Source organism: Arvicanthis niloticus, chromosome 2, assembly GCF_011762505.2.
Source record: "Arvicanthis niloticus isolate mArvNil1 chromosome 2, mArvNil1.pat.X, whole genome shotgun sequence".
Lineage (NCBI taxonomy): Eukaryota > Metazoa > Chordata > Mammalia > Rodentia > Muridae > Arvicanthis > Arvicanthis niloticus.
Window position 1 is genome coordinate 97,044,466 of NC_047659.1, and position 21,706 is coordinate 97,066,171.

General features: G+C 40.9%; 1 protein-coding gene across 1 annotated transcript in view; it reads right to left on the minus strand.

Annotated features, from left to right (window-relative positions):
- Positions 1 to 21,706, minus strand: part of Fam227b (family with sequence similarity 227 member B) — a 130,983-nt gene that overhangs the window by 8,596 nt on the left and 100,681 nt on the right. The window contains exons 12-13 of the mRNA XM_076929680.1: positions 11,093 to 11,190; positions 7,573 to 7,733 (exon numbers count right to left, since the gene is read on the minus strand). Of these exons, the coding sequence (XP_076785795.1) occupies positions 7,573 to 7,733; positions 11,093 to 11,190 (259 nt within the window). The remainder of the gene's footprint in view (positions 1 to 7,572; positions 7,734 to 11,092; positions 11,191 to 21,706) is intronic.

Consider the following 21,706-nt stretch of genomic DNA (forward strand, 5'->3'; position numbering starts at 1 on the left):
CAATCAAAAAAGAAACTGCCCCATGTTCTTGCAATTTCCAAACTGAAAGTGTATTTCCCCTTTCTTGTGTCTGGATTTGTCCTGCACAGAGCTGTCTCACATTATTTTAACACAATAGTTGGTGTCTCACAACTATGGCATCACAATTCTTCATGCACACAGGTCAGTGGTAACTGCTGGAGACAGACAAGATTTGTTGCTTCTTCTTGTTGAGATGTTGCCAGGCTGGTTTTGAACTTGTGCGCTCAGTTGATCCTCCTATCTCACTCCTCAGGAAGCTGGCACTCCAGGTACGCACTACAGTGTTCTGCTGAAGGGACTATTACAATGTTTGCAAAAACCTTCCACTGAGGGCCTGAGCCTTAGGTGCTTTCAGGTCTGGATGTTCATATATATGTGAGCTCGCACAATGTCCTTCTCAAGAGTCCAGTAACAGAGGCTTGCATGCTTACTCTCTTAGGGTAGTTGGGAATAGGGGCAGACACACGGTAGGGAAAAGGCAGTCTCACTTCCTACTAAGCAAGAATCTTGCAATCCAAGATATACCAAACCTTTCCTCAGCAACAAAGTAGTTGGCTAGCCCAGATCAGAGGATCTGAAGTCAGAGAGTTGTTTCCACTGCCTGGAGCGCTCTTTGTACATTAATGCACTGAAGGTCTTGGCTTCTCTGGGAAAAAGCTGCAGAAAGTCCTATCATTGTGGTAGTGGGATTTGAATAATTGATGATGCTTTTCCAGGTAGAGATGGATATTGCTAAAATGCTCGGTCTGGAATGCATCTTCTTCCTGCTATTACTTAATTGGTCCCCTAGAGTACTTGTTAGAAGTTCAAAGACTGTCCTTTGTAAAGTTCTTCTGTGTCTCAAGTATGGCTTCCATGGGTAAACTTTTATGACATGACTTATTTGACATGTTGAGGGATTGGGTTTTCCATGAAAATACTATTAGTACTAACACAGAATTATACTTCAGTTCCTAAAAATTTCAGGTTTTAACATAGGGCTTTACTGAAATGAGCTGGGTATAAGTTCTTCATAAAGACATTCTGATTCTTTACAAAGCTTGGTCCTTGTTGTCCATTTGAACTGTACAGTGAGGTTCTGGCCTGCATTATGCTGGTGTTGACGAAGACCTTAGTGTTCTCTTGTGTTTTCAGTAGACTTTTGTTAATGTGTGTTAATAAGTGTCCTAATTTTTATTCTTTCACACATTTAAAGCCACGATTATATCCCAGTTGAAGAAACATAGAGTACTTAAAAGTTGTAAATTATGAATAATGGCCATTTTCTGCCCTCCAGGAAGGCTGTGGCAACAACCATTGCTTTCCAGTTCCTCAGTCTGGACTGGCCTCGCACTTCATTCCCCATGTGCAGTTCCAAAGATGCGTGGCAAGCCACTCCATGGAGAAGGAGCCATTTGGGGACAAATCAAATTGTTCTCTTCTGGATGTCACAACTTCTGTGGTTGGACTGTACTAAACCAAGACTGAGAGAGACATCCTATAGAGGCCACCAGTCAGAATCTGGAGTCCTTATCCTTTCCATGTAGCAGGATAGACAAACCAAGACTGAGACATCCTAGAGGCCTCCGGTCAGAGTCTGGAGACCTTACCCTCCATGTAGCACGATAGAGTCAATCATAGAAGCAGTGGGGTCCAATTATAGATGAAGAAATTGAAGAACTGAAGAAGTCTTCTGACTGAATCACTGCAAGACATGGCAGGCAGCCACAGACAACAGGACCATGGGGTTCATGGATACGATGGAAAGGTAGAGACTGCCACAGTCAACATTCCTTCTAACATACAGCTTTGCTTTTCTCTCATCAAGTCATGGAATAGAACAGCAATACACACATAAGCACAGATCAAGAGCGTACTAGCAGCTTCACTATATAACACAAACGAATACATAGTAAAGCCCTGTGCTTCTCAAGGTTCCTGATCCTGAGTGGTCACCTCCTCCTTTTGTTCCAATCAGTGTCCTTTGCAGACTAAAATCTTTTCTAACTACAGTGTATTTCTATTGTAGTCCATGGACTTTAGGGAGAATCTCAGAATGATGACAAATGTTCTCTCTCTCTCTCTCTCTTTCTTGCTCTCTCTCTCTCTCTCTCTCTCTAAAAAAGTAGCATATTGCTGTGTGTGTTTGCATGTGTATGTATGTGCATGTGATACATGTCTGATGTGCATATGTGATATGTGTAATGTATTTGTGTGTGTATTTGTGGGATGTGTGTGTGTGTATTTGTGGGATGTGTGTGTGTGTGTGTGTGTGTGTGTGTGTGTGTGTATGAGAGAGAGAGAGAAAGAGAGAGAGAGAGAGAGAGAGAGAGAGAGAGAGAGAGAGAGAGAGAGAGAGAGAGAGAGAGAGGTATGCCACCATACACAGGTGGCTGTTGGGCTTTGAGTTTCTCCTTCCCTTGTGGGCTGGGAAATTGAATTCAGGTCATTGGGCTTTTCTGCACAGAACTTCTTGTTGCTTCAGGCACAAAGAAAGCTTGTCTCAAAAACAAAATGAGGAGAAGGAAGCTTTTGTACACAGTGGCCACTCCCTCACACACAGACCTCTGAGCCTTCTCCAGGCTGAGGGGGTCATAGCTCACTGTGGCCATAACCAAGTCAACACTATGCATTGTCCAGGGTTTCTACTGCTCACTACACCTCCCAGAAAGACTGTGTACTCCTCTTCTTGAGTATTAATTTGATTAGATAGCTTATAATCCACAGTAATGGTTATGTGTTCATAACTGCACACAATGGTGTATACTCTCAGTACACTTGAGAGCTTATGGGACAGCTTTTTCTTTCATGAGTGGGCAACATCTTCCCAGGCACCAGAAAACCTGTATACTAGGGCTTCTTGGCCACATCTCATCCATACTGGGGTCAGGATTACTGCGTAAAAGGCTGCCCCCTAAATAGCATGGTATTTAAGAGTATCTATCCGTTTGATACCTGGAGGAGTTCTCTAGGCCTTCATTGCCAGATGTCCCCTTATAGTCAGTCATTCCCAGATGGGAATCTATGCTTTAGGCCCCTCACTGATGGTTTATTAATCTCTCCTTTTGTTTTAAAGGCAACTCAAAGACAAGTTTTATGCCATAACCTCCTTATCTAAAAGACCACACTCTGCTTGGCTGAGTGAAAATTAGTCTCTAAGTACACAGACTTCCCAGGAGGTGTGGAGAGCAGTAGAAACCCTGGGCAATGCATAGTGTTGAAGTGGTCCTGGCCACAGTGAGAGCTCTGACACCTTAGTCTGAGGAAGGCTCAGAGGGATGGCAACGGTTCTCAGTGGTCTGTGTGTGAGGGAGTGGTCCCTGTAGAGGGAGTGTAGCTCTTCCCTTTGGAGGCAGGGTTTCTTTGTGTAGTCCTGATTCTCCTGAAAATTGCTCTGTAAGACTGCTCAATTCCAGAGACCTTCTCCAGAGACTAACACCCCTACCTTATGTGCTATGCCTAACAAATACAGCAAAGGTCAAGGTTGCCAGCAATATTAGGTACTACTTTATCAAAGTGAACACATCCCCACCGGATCCCAGGTTTCCTGTCCACGTGTCTGTGTGTTTCTCCCTTTCATCATCCCCCTTGAAGTCCCTCATGAGGGTTCCAGGGCCCAAGCGATAGGGAGATGCACTGTGGTTATCCTTGCTTCTCTTTAAGCCAAGAGGGTTGAAGCAGAGCAGAGAGGTGATATCCCAGGCTCAGAATGGATAAAGGCTGCACGGGTGCTTAGTGGGAAAGGAGAACTCAGCTTTTGAGGATATAGTTGAGGAGCCCTGTGGAAAACCTTACACCAAGTAGGAAGAAAACATGACCAAAGAAGAAAACTCACCGATGGGTGTCAAGTGGGGTGACAAATAGATGGAAAAAGAAACAATATAACCAGAGAGTGACATGATTTCAACTAAGTTCATTTATTTTTGAGTATTTTAGAGTCTCCTTTCTCTCTGGAAACCTTGTGTTTAAGACACCAAAGAAGAAACGTTCAGACTGTAGTTAAAGTCCAGCAACACAATGAATGTGAGTTTCCGGCTAGCCTGGGCTACAGGAAACTCTGTCTCAAATAAATTAAAAAAAAAAAAAAAAAAGAAAGAAAAAGAAAAGAAAAAAAAGAAAAAGAAAAAAGAAAAATAAAGAGAGGAAGGTATCTGAAAATGAGATTATTATGGACTGGCTTTGCATGTTGGGGATTTATTACAGTCCTAACCTCTAAGGACTTGAAAAAAATTGATTTTTCTACTTAAAAGTTTTTTGTTTCGTTGTTTCTTAATAGGTTGGGGATCATCCAGGGCCTTATGCATGCTAAAGGTGCTTAGACCACAGGGCCCGGGCCTTTCTCAGCTGATGTGATTGAGCAAGGGTGATTATAGCCTTTCCCCAACAGAGAAAGCAAGGGAAGCATTCAAAAAGTTTGCCTTACTTGATGTAAACCACAATTGTTACACTTCTTCCTCCTTCCTCCTTCCCTCTTATCGCCTTCCTTCTTCCCTCCCTCCCTTCCATCCTCCTCCCTTCTTCCTTCCTTCCTTCCTTCCTTCCTTCCTTCCTTCCTTCCTTCTTTCCTCTCTATATAGTACAGGCTAACCTGGACCCAGTATTGACCCTTCTTCCTCTGCCTTCCCAGTGCTAAGACCACAGGCACATGCCACCATGTCCAATCATTTTATTATGTTTCTTGAATTGAAAACACACACCCAAACTGTTCCTAAGTTTCCTGGATGAGGATATCTCCTGTTTACTCTTATTTTTCTCCATTAAGACCCCGAGAGATGTAACTGTAGGCCCTTCATGTATATCAAGGAATGAGCACAAGCTGTACTGTAGGATCTCTGGTGGTAGATAAAAGCCAGCACTCCTGCCACACAAAGACACAGCACAGAAAGAGAACTTCAGACCAATCTCCTTTATGAATATTGATGTAGAAATACTCAATAAAATTCTTGCATACTGAATCTAAGAACATATCAAAACAATCATCCACCATGATCAAGTGGGCTTTATCTCAGGAATGCAGGGATGGTTCAATATATGGAAATCCATCAATGTAATCCACTGTATAAACAAACTCAAAGAAAAAAACCACATGATCATCTCACTAAATGCTGAGAAAGCATTTGACAAAATTCAACATCCCTTCATGGTAAAAGTCTTGAAAAGATCAGGAATTCAAGGCCCATACCTAAAAATAGTAAAAGCAATATACAGCAAGCCAGTAGCCAACATCAAACTAAATGGAGAGAAACTTAAAGCAATCAATTCCATTAAAATCAGGGACTAGACAAGGCTGCCCACTCTCTCCCTACCTAGTCAATATAGTACTGGAAGTCCTAGCCAGAGCAATTAGACAACAAAAGGAGGTCAAAAGGATACAAATAGGAAAGGAAGAAGTCAAAATATCACTATTTGCAGATGATATGATAGTATACTTAAGTGACCCTAAAACTTCCACCAGAGAACTCCTAAACCTGAAAAACAACTTCAGCAAAGTGGCTGGATATAAAATCAACTCAAACAAATCAGTAGCCTTCCTCTACTCAAAGGCTAAACAGGCTGAGAAAGAAATTAGGGAAATGACACCCTTCACAATAGTCATAAATAATATAAAATACCTTGATGTGAATCTAACCAAGCAAGTGAAAGATCTGTATGACAAGAACTTCAAGTCTCTGAAGAAAGAAATCGAAGAAGATCTCAGAACATGGAAAGATCTTCCATGCTCATGGATTGGCAGGATTAATATAGTAAAAATGGCCATCTTTCCAAAAGCAATCTACAGATTCAGTGTAATCCCCATCAAAATTCCAAATCAATTCTTCATAGAGATAGAAAGAGCAATTTGCAAATTCATTGGGAATAACAAGGCCCAGGATAGTGAGAACTATTCTCAACAATAAAAGAACTTCTGGGAGAATCATCATCCCTGACCTCAAACTGTACTACAGAGCAATAGTGATAAAAACTGCAAGGTATTGGTACAGAGACAGGCAGGATGATCAATGGAATAGAACTGAAGACCCAGAAATGAACCCACACACCTGTGGTCACTTGATCTTTGACAAAGGAGCTAAAACTGTCCAGTGGAAAAAGGACAGCATTTTCAACAAATGGTGCTGGTTCAACTGGAGGTCAGCATGTAGAAGAATGCAACTTGATCCATTCTTAAATCTCCTTGTACAAAGCTCAAGTCCAAGTGGATAAAGGACCTTCACATAGAACCAGATACACTGAAACTAATAGAAGAGAAGGTGGGGAAGACCCTCGAATACCTAGGCACAGGGGAAAAGTTCCTAAACAGAACACCAATGGCTTATGCTCTAAGATCAAGAATTGACAAATGGGACCTCATAAAATTGCAAAGCTTCTATAAGGTAAACAACACTGTCAATAGGACAAAATGGCAACCAACAGATTGGGAAAGATCTTTACCAATCCTACATCTGATAGAGGGCTAATATCCAATATATACAAGAACTCAAGAAATTTGACTCCAGACAGCCAAATAACCCTATTAAAAATGGGGTACAGAGCTAAACAAAGCATTCTCAACTGAGGAAACTCGAATGGCCAAAAAGCACCTAAAGAAATGTTCTACATCCCTAGTCATCAGGGAAATGCAAATCAAAACAACCCTGAGATACCACCTCACATCAGTCAGAATGGCTAAGATAAAAAACTCGGGTGATAGCAGATGCTGGCGAGGATGTGGAGAAAGAGGAACACTCCTCCATTGTTGCTGGGATTTCAAGCTGGTACAACCACTCTGAAAATCAGTCTGGCTGTTCCTCAGAAAATTGGACACAGCATTACCTGAGGACTCAGCTATACCACTCCTGGGCATATACCCAGAAGACACTCCAACATATAACAAGGACATATACTCCACTATGTTCATAGCAGCCTTATTTATAATAGCCAGAAGCTGGAAAGAACCCAGATGTTCTTCAACAGAGGAATGGATACAGAAAATGTGATATATTTACACAACGAAGTATTACTCAGCTTTTAAAAACAATGAATTCATGAAATTCTTAGGCAAATGGATGGAACTAGAAAATATCATCCTGAGTGAGGTAACCCAATCACAAAAGAATACACATGGTATGCACTCACTGATAATTGGATATTAGCCCAAAAGCTCCCAATACCCAAGATTCAACTAACTGACCACATGAATCTCATGAAGAAGGAAGACCAAACTGTGGTTGCTTTGGTCCTTTTCAGAAGAAATAACAAAATACTCATGGGAACAAATATGGAGACAAAGTATGGGACAGAAACTGAAGGATAAGCCTGTCTGAAGACTGCTCCACCTGGGTATCCATCCCATGTGCAGTCACCAAAGGCAGACATTGATGTGGATGCCAGGAAATGCATGCTGACAGAAGCACAAAGCCATGAAGCTAAAAGAGAGAACAGCTCAGCCAATTATGCTGCCGAGGTAAACAGGGCACAAGTGAATGCTTCATGAACTGTCAATCAAAACACATTTAAAAATTAGGATGGAAAGGAAAACATTTTCAGTGTCTTTGAAATTGATTGCCTTGAAGTAAAGCATAAGAAGGATATGGCTCTCGGAGTATCTTGGTGAACTTGCTTCCCTTCAGATTATGAGTGACAGAAATACCACCTAACTCATGCATCTTCAGATAGTACAGAATCAGTGGGCTCTGACCTCTAAAGTCAAAGAGAACTTTGTAAAACTCTGGACCCAAGCTCCTATAGTGGGATTGCTGGAGAGAGGAAAGAGCACATGTCACTAACCACTTCTCTGTTCTTAATGAACTGTAGATAAGCTTACATGGCATCTATAAAGAAAATTCCCAAGGGATATATCAAAATACATAAAAGAAAATTCTATAAAGCATCCTTTAAACGACTTATTCTTTTCATGTGGGTGAGTGTTTTGTCCGTACTATGTATGTGTGCAGTGCCAGCAGAGGCCAGAAGGCAGCGCTGGAACCACTGGAACTAAAGTTGTAGATGGTTGTAAGTCATTGTGTGGGTCCTGAAAGCAGAACCCCGGCCCTCTGCAAGAGCAGCCAGTGCTCTTAACCATCTTTCCAGTCCCTTCTCAATAAAAAGCATTTATCAGTAGCTCAGGCTATGAGTGTTTATAACGAATGTTCTTTCAGAATGTTGTTTCCTAATTTTGTCTATCCATCATCCATCTGTCTGTTCACCCATCCATCTATCACCCATCACCTATTATTAATGCATTAGCTATTGTGAGGTAATCAGTCTCGTTATTATATCATTGTATCTTGCTTATATTCATCCCTCACTATCACAGTATTCTTACCCTCTCCAACTTCCAACTCAAATTCCCTCTTCTGTTGTCCTAACACACACACGCGCGCGCGCACACACACACACACACACACACACACAGAGAGAGAGAGAGAGAGAGAGAGAGAGAGAGAGAGAGAGAAGAGAGAAGCACACAGAGACACATACATACAGAAACCCAGAGACACATACACATAGAGACACACACAGAGAAACACAGAGACACACACAGACACAGCTATACACAGAGAAACACACACACACAGACACACACACAGAAACACAGAGACACAGAGACACACACAGACACACACACAGAAACACAGAGACACAGAGACATACACAGAGAAACACACACAGAAGACATACACAGACACACACAGATACAGACACACACACAGAAACACACACACAGAGCAACACACACACAGAGAGAAAAACACACACAGAGAGAAAACACACACACACACACACACCCCTAGATCCCAAATGAAAGAGGGATTTTTTTTCTTTCCTCTTTATTCGCCTTCTTTGCTCTCCCCCCATCTCCTCCTTTATAACTCCTCCTTAGCTCTGTTCACTTTCATGCCCTATATAGGCATAAACACACATTTCTGTTTAAATCTAGATTCCACATGGGAGAGAAAACGGGCAACATTTGTCCTTCCAAGTCTCACGTATTCTTGTCTAATGGCATGCTTTCCCTTTTAGCCTTTTGTTAAACATCAAAGCTGAGTGTCAGTCAATATGATTTTATTCAGTCTGAAAAACAGGAAGGAGGGGGGTGAGAGAGAGGGAGAAAGGGAGATAGACAGATAGATAGAAAGACAGACAGACAGATAGGAAAGCACCCTTCAAAGTGACATACTGCTTCTAGCTGGATACTGCCACCTTCCACCACTCACTATTTTCCACAACTTCCAACAGTATCCAGCCAGGGACAAGCCTTCAGCACTGGAGCCCTCCTCCACAGTAGGAGAAGCACAGTAGGAGAAGTAGGCTCTAGGTCTTGGCTTTCCAAACTGTAATAAACTCTTGCTATTTAAACTGTTTAACTGATGGCTCAACCTTTCAAGTGGCAGTCAACGATAAGCCCTGGGACCGAGCCAAGGGCATAGAAATCTGCTTCAGTCTAAGGTGGGTCTCTAGTGGACTCTGGGATTGATTGCTTGGCCTCTTACGAATCCCTCTGTCCCCCGTGCTTGTGAGGAGTAGGGATGTAGTTTCTATTACATTTCTTCGGTTTTTCAGTCTGGCCATAAAAGCAAACAGTATGACAATACCATTTGTCCAGATAAACTCCCACAGGTTTCAGTTTGGGACCCAAAAACTTACTAAATATTTAAGGTAGAAAAAAGATTTCACTAAATTAGATTGCTAAAAATCAGGAAATACATGAATGTGTAAATGAAGAAAATTGATTTGATATGGACACAATTTCCACTCCTGAATAATCGTCAGACCCAATAAGATAAGTTAAAATGTTGTCAAGAAAGACTGTAATAGTCTTGAAATCTATTATTTAAACGAAGAGATCAGATTTAGAATTTTAAGCCAATGAATGTATCTAATCTTTCTTAAAGCAACACAGTCGTGACTCACAGGGACTTGGGCTAGAAATCAGAGTGTTTTTCTTGATGGCCTCTGACAGCTAGTCCTCTTTCCTGAAGATGCTGTCCTGAGTACTCAGTCTCATCTAAAGGATGAGGATCCTAGGAATAAGCCTTCCAGTCTACGAGGGACTTTATAATATTTAATAAATAATAATAAGGCCCCTGCATGCACAGAATGTGATGCTTGTCCAACAGGGGGAGCTGTGAACAAAACTCCTACAAAGACATGGTCTTCAGAGACTGAGCCTGCCTGATTACAACTTCAGTACTGGGGGAGATTTAGAATGTTGCAGGTGGGGAGCAGAGTGGGGGTGGGGGGACAGTGTGGGGAGTGAGTGTGAGGTTAATTGCATTATCTCAGCTAGCTTTAGCCCTTAGAAGAGTCAGACTTGCCTATCTCCACCTCAGAACTGACATGTTGTGGCTAATAGATAAAAATCCTTTTGAAATCTGTTAACTTAGCAGCCACTAACATTCATCAACCCCAAAGCTAAGAGTGTCATCAGATAGCATTTTGGGGCCTTTTGAAAATCTTCCCCATTTTGTTGTACCCAATCTCTGATGTACCTGTGCATTGTAAAATTACCTTGGTTCATGACTTTCTTTGTTTTATAAAACTATAAAACTTCATGAAGCTAATTCCACAATGGAACATGGGATTTGAGGGTATTCTAAATCAAATCTGTGTTCTCAGGCCACAGTCACTCAAAATGGCTCCATGATAAACTGTCTCAGTCCCTTAAAACAAAACAAAACAAAACAAACAAACCACAGAGGTGCTAAGCTGTGGTACTCAGGAAAACGGCGGTGTCATCTTCTCCAGGGCCACGCCTAAAACTGAAGACAGACCATCAGTAGCCCACATCCCTTTGGTTGCTTTGGGAACCGTAACAGCCTCACGGGAGCAGGGTGTCTTTGTGTGCCAACCAAGGAGGAGCCAGAGCAGAGAACTGTCATGAAGAAAAAATAAGGGCTGTGGTTTTGTTATTTTTAAAATTTCACTAGAGATGGTGGTATCGTCAGAAGAAAACAGAACATTTAAATTTATAATTAAGGAATCTCTGATCATTAAATTGTTTCTAAGATACATGCTGGGAACGTGCTGACCAGAATTACTGTGTGAAGCCAGTGGGTTTTAATGACACTGCCAACTGAACAAGAGAAAGTCTTACGATGATGCCTGGGCTCACCTTGGTTGTTACTCTTGATGCTGTCGACTCTTCTTTGAGTACAGGCATTGTGTACGCTCTTGGGTTCTTTAGAATATCCTGGATTTTCAAGTCTATAACTAAAATGAAATAATAAGAGACTCTGAGCACTTGTTCCTTTCTCTCAAGGCCGTGTTGCTCTGCACTTTTGTCCCAGCAGTGCTGACCCTAAGTGTGATGAGAGAGAGAGAGAGAGAGAGAGAGAGAGAGAGAGAGAGAGAGAGCGAGAGCGAGCGCACAGGCAAGGCAGGGAGACTGCTGCTAAAGAGGCCGCAGCAGGAGAAATGAATATTCCACTCCCGGTTTTATTAAGCTGGTGTTCAAAGTATGCTAAAATCCATTAATTTATATTAATGCCATGCTTGTGAAATTATTCAGTAAAGTGTGTAACAAGGGTTGAAAATAATTTTTAAAAAAAAATTGTTTCTTGATACATTACAACAGGGAATACTAGATACTGGCCTGAAATTCCAGAGGCAGGTAAGCATTTAATACTATCAGAGGTTAAAACATCTGGTAGCCAAGAACTGACATTTGACATTTGGAACAGATCCAAAGTAGCTTGGAGTTAGAATGGGCAACTGAGGAAAAAAAAAACATACAAAGTTTTTTTTTTTTTAATTTGCTTATTTATTTATTTATTTATTTATGGTTTGTTTTAACACAACTTATGTAGCCCAGGTTAAGCTGCTTTGGTTCTCAGCCTCAGGCATGCTGAGGTCACAATTTTGAGTGTTTCTTTAACATGGGTTTGTGTGACGGAGGTTTCTAAAGGAGTGAGCATTGAGGACAAAGGGAGCCTGGCTTCATGCTCACAGCCCTCCACTGGAAGCTTGCTATGCAGAGCACCTGACTGTGGTTTCAGAACTGCTGTTGGTAGAAAGTAAGATATTAGCACCATGCAAAGAACCCAGACTAGGGACATTTGACACTCAGTGCAAAAATCAAAGATAAATGAAGAACAAAAATAATCAAAGAAAAGTTATAAAAACCTACAAAATTTAAAAACTCTAATCATTACCAATATACAATTTTGTTCATAAATGCCTGTCTGGCTACTCTCCCCTCTCCCACCATTCTCTAACTGATTTATTTTAGGGAAAACAGTTTTAATTATGGTTTTCATGTATTTGCTGTTTGCAGAACCTCTGAAAACTTGTGGAGATTAACTGAAAAGTCACAAAGACTGCTTTTGATACAGTTTGTGTCTTCAATGTTTTACTTAAAAAAAAAATGACCAGTGAAAAAATATGCCAGCTTTACTATGTGTGTACAGGGAAAAATTTTCTGGTATGTGATTATTCTCTATTTACTTTGGCACATTATTGCCCTTAAGAAGGACACTGGCACACCGAGTATGGCTATTTCAGACACTTCTGCAGTTTTGTTGTTGTTGTTGTTGTTGTTGTTGTTGTTGTTGTTGTTTTTGTTTTTTGAGACCGGGTTTCTCTGTATAGCCCTGGCTGTCCTGGAACTCACTCTGTAGACCAGGCTGGCCTCAAACTCAGAAATCCGCCTGCCTCTGCCTCCCAAGTGCTGGGATTAAAGGCGTGCGCCACCACGCCCGGCACTTCTGCAGTATTTAATTTTAGGAGCTCTTCTGGACTGCAAATGACTTTATCTTGGTGACTCTAGAACAAGGTCAAGCATCTCATTTGTATTAATGCAGCCAATGCATAAATGATCGAAACAGAAAAGACACTGGTTCATCACTGATATGTTTTCTTTAGAATAGATGTGCTTTGAAGGAAAGCTCTGGGAAAGAGACTTTTGTCCAGTACTCAACTGCCAGGAAAATAAAGGAAAGAAAACTCAGGTGGCCATTAAGCAAAACGTGTGTGACCAGCAGAATAAAGATCAAAATACATGTGGAATTTCACTTCAGCAAAATAGGGACATGTTGAGTATTTTGAAGACAGTCTATGTATTTGTGAGTATACTCTTATTATCTAATCAGGAATAATTTCTGCCTCATCCCAGATCTCAATATATATATATATATATATATATATATATATATATATATATATATATATATATATATATATCCCTTCACACTCTGGGTCTAATTAGCCACAGGCCCAGCTACTGCCTTATGTATGTATTAGAATTCAAGAGAGCTACACTTGTCTTCCTAACTATATCTTTGTATATCTGTTTCTCTTGTGTGAAATTTATGTTTTGAATTGGCAAACCGAAGCACTTACAATGCTGGAAAGTAAAATCAAACTCCTTCCTTTAATGCTATGCTATCATAGTACATTTACTTGTAACTTTACAGAGAGACCGCAGGGTTCAAATGCTTATAGCAACTGTGTTAACTGTGAAGTGCTGTGTTTATGGAGGGTATCATTAGCATCCCTGAGTTTTGCCAATTCAACTAAATTTAGTAATCCAAGGACATGAAGATATTTGGTCATAATAAAAGAGGTATTTGTACCACACTGGTTCCCAAGGGAAGCACCATTTTATCTATTCTGGAATCTCAGAAGCTGTCTCTCTCTTACTTCTTATTAGGAACCACATCTGTATCTCATTATTATCTTCATTATGGCTTAGATAAGTTTTAGATGCCAAAATCAAGTAATTAAGCTTTCTAAATATTTCTCTCTGTGTGTTTTTTATATATGAATAAAGCAGCAAGTGCCTAAGAGAGAAAATAAAGTAAAAGTCTTCATGGAGCCAACCATTTGAAAACCATTGTAAACTATAATAACTTCTTTTTTCTCACTTACTTTACTTTGAGAATTTCATGTATGAGTCCTGTTTTTGCATCATTTATACCCTTTCCTCACCCCTCCAACTCTTTCCACATACACACGAGGAGACGTTCTCTCAACATTGTTACTTCTTCTTTAACTATTGTTGTTGTTGGTGTGTGTGTGTACATGTACATATGTACATATGTACATACATGTAAGTACAACCTGCAGAGTTCATTTAGAAGAGCTTAGCAATAGAGAGATCAGAAATTTCAGACTTGGCTACCTAGGACAAGAAAGTGGTCTAGAAAAAGGACTAGGTTGTTTTACAAACTGCCACTCTGTCTTCTCATGCAGGACTAAAGAATCTCCACTCTGTAGGGAGGAAAAAAGCCGAAGAGAATCTTAGGAAACTCCCATTACCACACATAACCCCAATCTAGCTACTAGAAAGCTTTGTTCTTGTTATAGGCTTACAGTCCAAGTAGGGGGGCCATCTGGAAGCTGCATAGTAGTTTTGCTGTAGGGAAAGATTCACATGAACACTGGTTAGAACCAGGCTGCTATGATTGAGCGCCATGGCAGAGGCCATGCTGACTGAACTGATGCTACTCTAGAGGCTCCAACCTAATCAAGGAAATGAAGCACATTCCCAGGGAAATCTTCAAGCTATTATAGAAGGACACTGAAGAAGAACTGGGAAGACAGAAAGGCCTCTGGTGCTCAGATGTTGAGAGAATCATATGTTGTGAAATATGGTTCTTACCGAAAACAGTCTACAGATTCAATGCAATCTTCATCACAATTCTAATGCTATTTTTCACAGAAATAGAAGCAGGGGTGGGGTGGGGGAGCTCTTAAAATTCATTTGGAAGCACAAAACACTATGGATAACCAAAGTAATCCTGAGCCAGAAGCTACTACTAGAGGTATCACCATTGCTGATTTAAAGTCACAGAGCCATGTTGACAAAGCTGGCATGGTACTGGCCTCAAATGGAAGAGAAGATAAGTCTGTTTACCTACAGTCATTTGACTGTAAACTGGATGACAAAAAGAAACAAAAAGAGGACATAACTGCTCCTAGGTACAGTGGAGGAGGAGGAGGTTTATTGTAGATATGAGGGAAAACATAGCCAGAAGCACCTGGAAGGGTCTAGAGTAGACGTGACTGAGCCAGGCCATGTGAGTATAGGGGTTGGGACGTGGAGAGAGCCAAGAGCCAAGAGCCAAGAGGCCAGAAGAAAGTGAGGAGACCAAAAGGTAAAAGGGTTGGCATAGCTAAAGTGGCTGGGTTCCATACAGAAGAGCAGTTGGGGAAGCAAGAGCCCGGTCAGCCATGGGCTTCAAAGTTTAGGGTATGGGGTTGGGTATGCCAGTCAGTCAGGGACTGAGGGATGCTGGGAGAACCTATTTGTTTATAGGTACCTCAATTCCCAGGTTTGAGACCTAACATAAGCCACATACAAATACATTTATTCAATAAACTCTGACATTTCAAAAGGACATAAACATGTTCATCTCTTTTTGGAACAGTGCACTCAGGAAAAAAATCCATAAATTTTAGCAGTTAGCTATTATTGACACCCATACAGGTCATACTTGTGGGAAATTCAGCCTTTGTTATAAAATTAACAAGACACAAAGGAATAGATTGGTTGTATCAGAAATGAACTTTTAAGATGAGAAAGGGGATGGATATTTGTAGGATGAGGTAATTAGAGAAATTTCACTTAATAATTTGGTTAGACGTTCAAGGGTTCAGACATGGAAACAATTAAGCCAGTGTAGTTTATATAGGAGGGAGGCAGGGTGATCAGGCATTTGACCAGGAGTAGAAGACCACCCTGGATATAGTCAAGGGTTCCTTTGGTAATGTCTTTAAGGATGTGAAGAAAAAGAAGAGAGAGCAAAAAACATTAATCTGAGTGGTTATGCTAGTGTCAGAAGATTTTTGAAATGTGTCAGGAAATAATGCATTGAATTCAAATCCTCAAGGGTGACTGAGAAAAATTGGTTGGTAATTACAAATTTATTTAAATGCTATAGTTGGTGAACAAATGATCTGAGTGATGTGGTTTTATCCCTGAAGCAATAGAGTTGTTAATGAGTCTAATGGTCTCAGAGTGTCCCGAGCTTCATCCCCTAGAGACCATCCACAAAAGAGAAAGGTAGCACAGTGGCTTATGGGATGCTGAAAGCCTCTTACTAAGAATTCATCTATGGTCATCTAAGAATTCAGAATATTTGACAGCTGAGAGGAGTCCTTTGTGACAGCAACAGGAATGGATTGGCCCCACCACTTCAGAAATGATGGAGACCAGAAGCCACATCGCTGCCCTGCCACCTCTACTGTAGAGGAAGCATACTGAGTTCATTCAAACCCTAGAAATTGTGAAATCAAAGTGATTAAAGGGTTTTCACTTTGGCAAGCTTCATGTTATGTATACTTTATATGTGTAAATTCTTTTTTTCCTCCAAGTGTATGGAAGGGTCAAACTCGGGGAGAAACTGTCAAGGGTTTACTGTGCTGCCCCTCGACCCCTCCCTGTGAATGTTGAGCGAGGGTGCTGTGGTTCAAGCTATCATTTCCTCTTTGTCTGGAGTCACTGTGTTCTAATGGGAGCAGTGCTAGCAGAGGCCTCAGTGACACAGTGCGGGTCCCCACCCTTTCGCCATCATCTTCCCATTAGAATGTTTACTGTAAGTCAGACCTCTGCACTCAACAAAGAGGAGGCATTTGATTCCATTATTTTAGAAAATAAATTATAGGCTCTCCAACTCTTTTGCATGGGTGGATTCTCGATATTCACCACTAACAATATGCCTTAAAATAAGCCCATATTCCAAGATCAAATTTGCAAAATTTGTTTCTGCTTTTAATTAAACCAAGCTCTTTCTCAGTGAATGAGAAATTAACAGTTAAAATGAATGATTAGAATAAGAATGGGCTCTTGCAAGGCTGGTAATCCTAAATTCTTTTGATCTGGCTACCACTAAGCTGCTGCCCTGACTGCAGAGTCTCACAGAATCCAGACTTAATGAAATCAATCACGCCAGGGAAGGGGCACCACCAGAAGCTTCATTTTCCACAAGACACCTCGAGGATTTATGGAGGGTTCGAATTAGTTGGTGCCTTGGGAAGACCTGTGTTTCCTAATGATACTTCCTTGGGGACAAAAAACTGAGCCCTGCTACATGATCTAAGCACCAATTTTACTTAAAACTAATTGGTGCCACTGTTTTATAGTGGAAAAGCATGGGAAAGAACTTAACAGCAGACAGGACTGTTCTTTAAACATCAAATGGCAAACCAGGGAATCTTGGAAACACATTCCTACACACTAAAAAAGAAAAAAAAAATGGGTCTGGGGCCTTACAAATATACAGGTGTTGGCAATACTGTAGTGTGTGGAGCCACTGTTTGGGCAGGAAGATCAGAATCACTGTTTTGAACAATGTGACTTTAAATGGGCTTCTAGTTGTGCAATTAAAACATTGGCACTGATCTCCTAAGATCTCCAGGAAGAGTAAATAAAATTACATTTGTGAAGGGCTGGACAAAGTTGACCTTTCTTTTGAGCACAGAAGAGAAAGTGGAGGGTATGGTGGTCAGCGGGGAATGAGCACGTATCATAGAGGTTTGTTTCACCTTCCTCATCAAAGGGGAAGCAAAATTATCTTCAAAGCAGAGGACAGAAATTTGAAGAAGAGAATGGAAATAGTTTCCTCTCCTCTGTGACAGGTACTTTAATGAATGAGGAGTTCATTTTGTTTCAAGTTTAAGGTACAGTTCATTATGGCATGGAAGCCATCAAAATAAAAGGGACTGTGGCTGTGGTCCTGGAGCAAGACACCTCTGGTCACATTCAGAAGGCAGAGAGAGACAATGCACATATTCATCTCCCCTTCTCTTTGTCTTCAGTCTGGGACCTTGGTTTGTGAATTACTGCTTTTTTCATTCAAGGTGGGACGACTGTTAGTGGTAGGTGCTCTCTCTTATGGAACTCTCTGACAGACAATAGGCTCAAGCCTGGCCTGCTGATGGCATCTCCAGTGACTACCCCACTGCTTTAGTTGAACCTCTCCAGAGATGCCTGCTCTGACCGGTCCAGAGGTGTGTCTCCCAAGGGATTCCCAAGCCCATCCAGTTGACAATGAGGATTAGCCATCAACTGAACCAAAGGAACAGGAAATAGTAGATAATGATTATCTGGCACTATGGCACTATTTGATTTATGTAACTACCAATTCAAACAAGGTTTGATATGATGATAGTTTCTCTTTACATTGAAGAAGGGAGGGAAAAAAGTTTGTAACTTTTTTCAAGCAACTGATACAGTGGAAAAGGGAGGAAAAAATACAAAAACCCCTATGACAATCAGTTATGGTGTTTTTTTTAGATGAGGAAGCAAAGTAGGACATATTGATGAGATTTCAGTATATGGAATAATTGTGTGGATGTTCCAAGTACCTGCACTTGAATATGTGAATGTGCTTGTATGCACGTGTGAGGGCACGCGCGCGCGCACACACACACACACACACACACACACACACACACACACACATACACACACACTTCTGCCAAACATACAAAGGTTTCCAACTATATATTCCTTCTAATATGTTGTCATATTTTACTACTTTTCCTAAGATGGGTATTAGTTCATTCACATTGAGTCCATAGTCAGCAAGCAGAGACAGAAGGATGCTTGCACATTCCTTGGTTGCTTCTAGAGTCAAGCTCACACTGCTGCTCTCCGCCCCTTACCACCACCTTCTTCCCTTCATTCTTGTTCTCTTTTAGCAGTTACACGACCATATTTCCCCTATTGCTTTATTTTTAACCTTTCCAGACACTCTGCTTCAGATTTGTTTTTGTAAACATAATAAAACCAGTCTTCAGTGGATCTATTTAAGGCTTTTCATAGGCACTCTCCCAACACCAGCATCTCTAACAACAAACTGAATCTGTTACAAACACTATTTTTAAAGACTTTCAAAGTCATGAGAACAGAAGTTAACTCTCTCCAGGAGAGAGTTCTTTAAATGAGCTGATGATCTCTAGTTGCTTTATCTCTGGAAATTTCCTGCTGACTCTAAACACTGCCAAGGATCAGGCTTGTGCATGCAGTGCTGGGGCCAGGGGGATGAACCCTCAGGTCCTTAGATGGTTATATAGGCTGATAGTCAATCCTCTACAGCAGTATTCTCAGCCTTCCTAATACAGGGACCCTTTAATAAAGTTCATCTTATGGTGACCCCCAACTGTAAGATATTTTTTGTTTTCAGTTCGTAACTATAATTTTGTTACCGAGCAGTGTCTCAGTCCCTAAGACCATTGGATTTTTAAATGATAGCAATCCACAGGTTGAGAAACACTGCTCTAGACTGATTGCATACAGCTAATTTTACCAGTGTCTGTGGTGGTATGGAAGCCTGCAACAGGGTTGGGCTAGATATGAAGGCTATGTGAGGTCTCTTATGCCAATCAAAGCTGAGTCCCTCAAATACCCAAATATTTCGCTGGAAACATTAACAAGACTTTGAAGATGTGTGGTACTGCTGGTTAAAAAAGTTAGGATCATTCTAAGACTAGAACTGACTGTACCTGTGTCTTCAAGGTTGATGACCCACAGGTTTTTTAGTAAAACCCCAGGATGTCCATGGACCCAAAGAGGGAAAAGCCAGCAGTGGAATGTACTTCCTAAAACATTGCAAACATATCTGGCTCTGCTTACTGGTGACTCAGTAAGTCACAGTGTTTTAATTAATCACCTCTAATGGGAAAAGGCAAACATCCTGTTGAAATTTCATTGTCAGTTGATGTGAATGACACCACGACCAAGGCAACTCTTAAAGAGTCTTTAATTGGGGGCTTACTTACAGTGTTAGAGAACTTCCATGATCATCATAGTGGGAAGCAGGGAGAGAGAGAGAGAGAGAGAGAGAGAGAGAGAGAGAGAGAGAGAGATAAAGCTCATCCCTAGAGACACACCTTCACTAACAAGGTCATATCTCCTAATCCTTACAAACACTCCTAATCCTTACAAACAGTTCCACTAACAGGGCAAGCAAAAGCCATGAGAGAGATGGACATGGATTATACATGCATCAGACTTGCTGTCTTTGATTTTGAAGACAAAAGGCTTTAACATATATAAATTTGTTCACTTCAGTAGGATAAATGAACAAGTTGAAGAAAAATTTTAAAACATTATTAATATAATCCATAAAGGAGCAAAGTACACCTTTTGGAATTGATAAATACAATATCAAAATTAAAAATTCTTCCAGGTGTTTGATAGAAGAAGGCAGGATCAGCAAACTCAAGGATGTACACAGAAAGCACCCACAGAGAACTGAAGCACTCAGTACGGAGATGGCGGGAGGACTGAAATTCTGAAGGAAGCAAGTGACGATTAGGGCACAATAAGATTCCAGCAGAGTTCTCAGGACCGATGGAAGATGATCACTCTCAGATATAAGAAACGTAACAAATTCCAAGGAGGATAAATATAAAGCCAGCCAGCCATACTTGCCTCACACTCAAACAGCTAGACTTTAGAGATGACGGGAAAAACCCCAGAGGAAGAAAGACACAGCACTAACTTGCAGAGTGGAGTAAGAGTCTTCAACAAAGGTCACATCAACACAAAATGTAAACATCGACACAAAAGCAAAGACAAGATTCACTGTAACTCTAGAAACATGTGCTCTACAAAAATATCCTTTTAAAGTGGAAAATTAAATACAAAGAAACCCAGATTCAAAGCAAAGTATGGAATACTTTTACTTCAAAGCAAAAATATGGACTAGGTCCCTAGAAAGCGTCAGCATAGTGATGGAAGTTGATCACACTGTCTCTACAGACGAGGCAGTGAGTGTACAAATGCCACCAGTGTTCAGTTGCAGCTCTCTGTGCTTCATGGACCCCTCCTCTGCTGCAGCCCCAGCAACTGCTTTCTGTACCTGAAGGCTTTGCTTCCCTGAGTGTGATAAACAGATAAACAGAGTCCTGTGCTGCCTGAAGCTTTCTATGGTTCATTTCATTTAACAGTACCCTGGGACTGCAGTTGCAGACAGTTGTGAGCCTCTGTGTTGGTGCTGGGGATTGAATCTTGGTCCTCTGGAAGAGTCAGTGCTCTTAACTGCTGAGCCGGCAGCACCCCAGCCCACAACAGTATGAGCTTTTAAAAATATCTTAATATAATTTCAAATAAACTCTATATAAGTAAGTATTATGCTGCTGTTTTTTTCCCTTCTGGGAATAAAGAGTAGGGTGGGAAGGTGGGGTGGCATTTAGGATTAAAGTTCATAGTTGCATATATATTACAAAGCAGTCAATGAATATTAGTTCAATAAACAAATGCAGAAATTCTGGCAAATTTTTGAAACATTTTTATATCACACATAAACCGTGACCACAAGAGTCAGCTTTATTTCTTCACCATGCCCCTCTTCTCTTCACCTGTACTAACTAATGGTTAAGTTTAGTATTGTGAATTATTGGCACGTTTCTTTCGAGGTGGTTAGTCTTTCTTCTCAGTAGGCTTCTCTCCACAGATAGAGGGTTTCTCCACTGCGTTCTCTGCATGTGATCCAGGGCACGGTTTGAGGTCATTGCATGCTAGCATGCTTCCCTCTTCAGGGGGCAGGTCACTTACAGGAACTCCTCACCGTCTTCATCAAAATGTTTTGTACTGAAGGCAACTGAGGCTTGGAGCTCAGACTCCAGACTGGCTTCCCTGTGTAAATATGCTAATTTATTGCAAACTTTACTACCTGAATTCTTTTCTGCTTTGGATCCTCATGTAGAAAATGAAGACAAATATTTCTATCATCTATCTATCTGTCTATCTATCTATCCATCTATCTATCCATCTATCTAT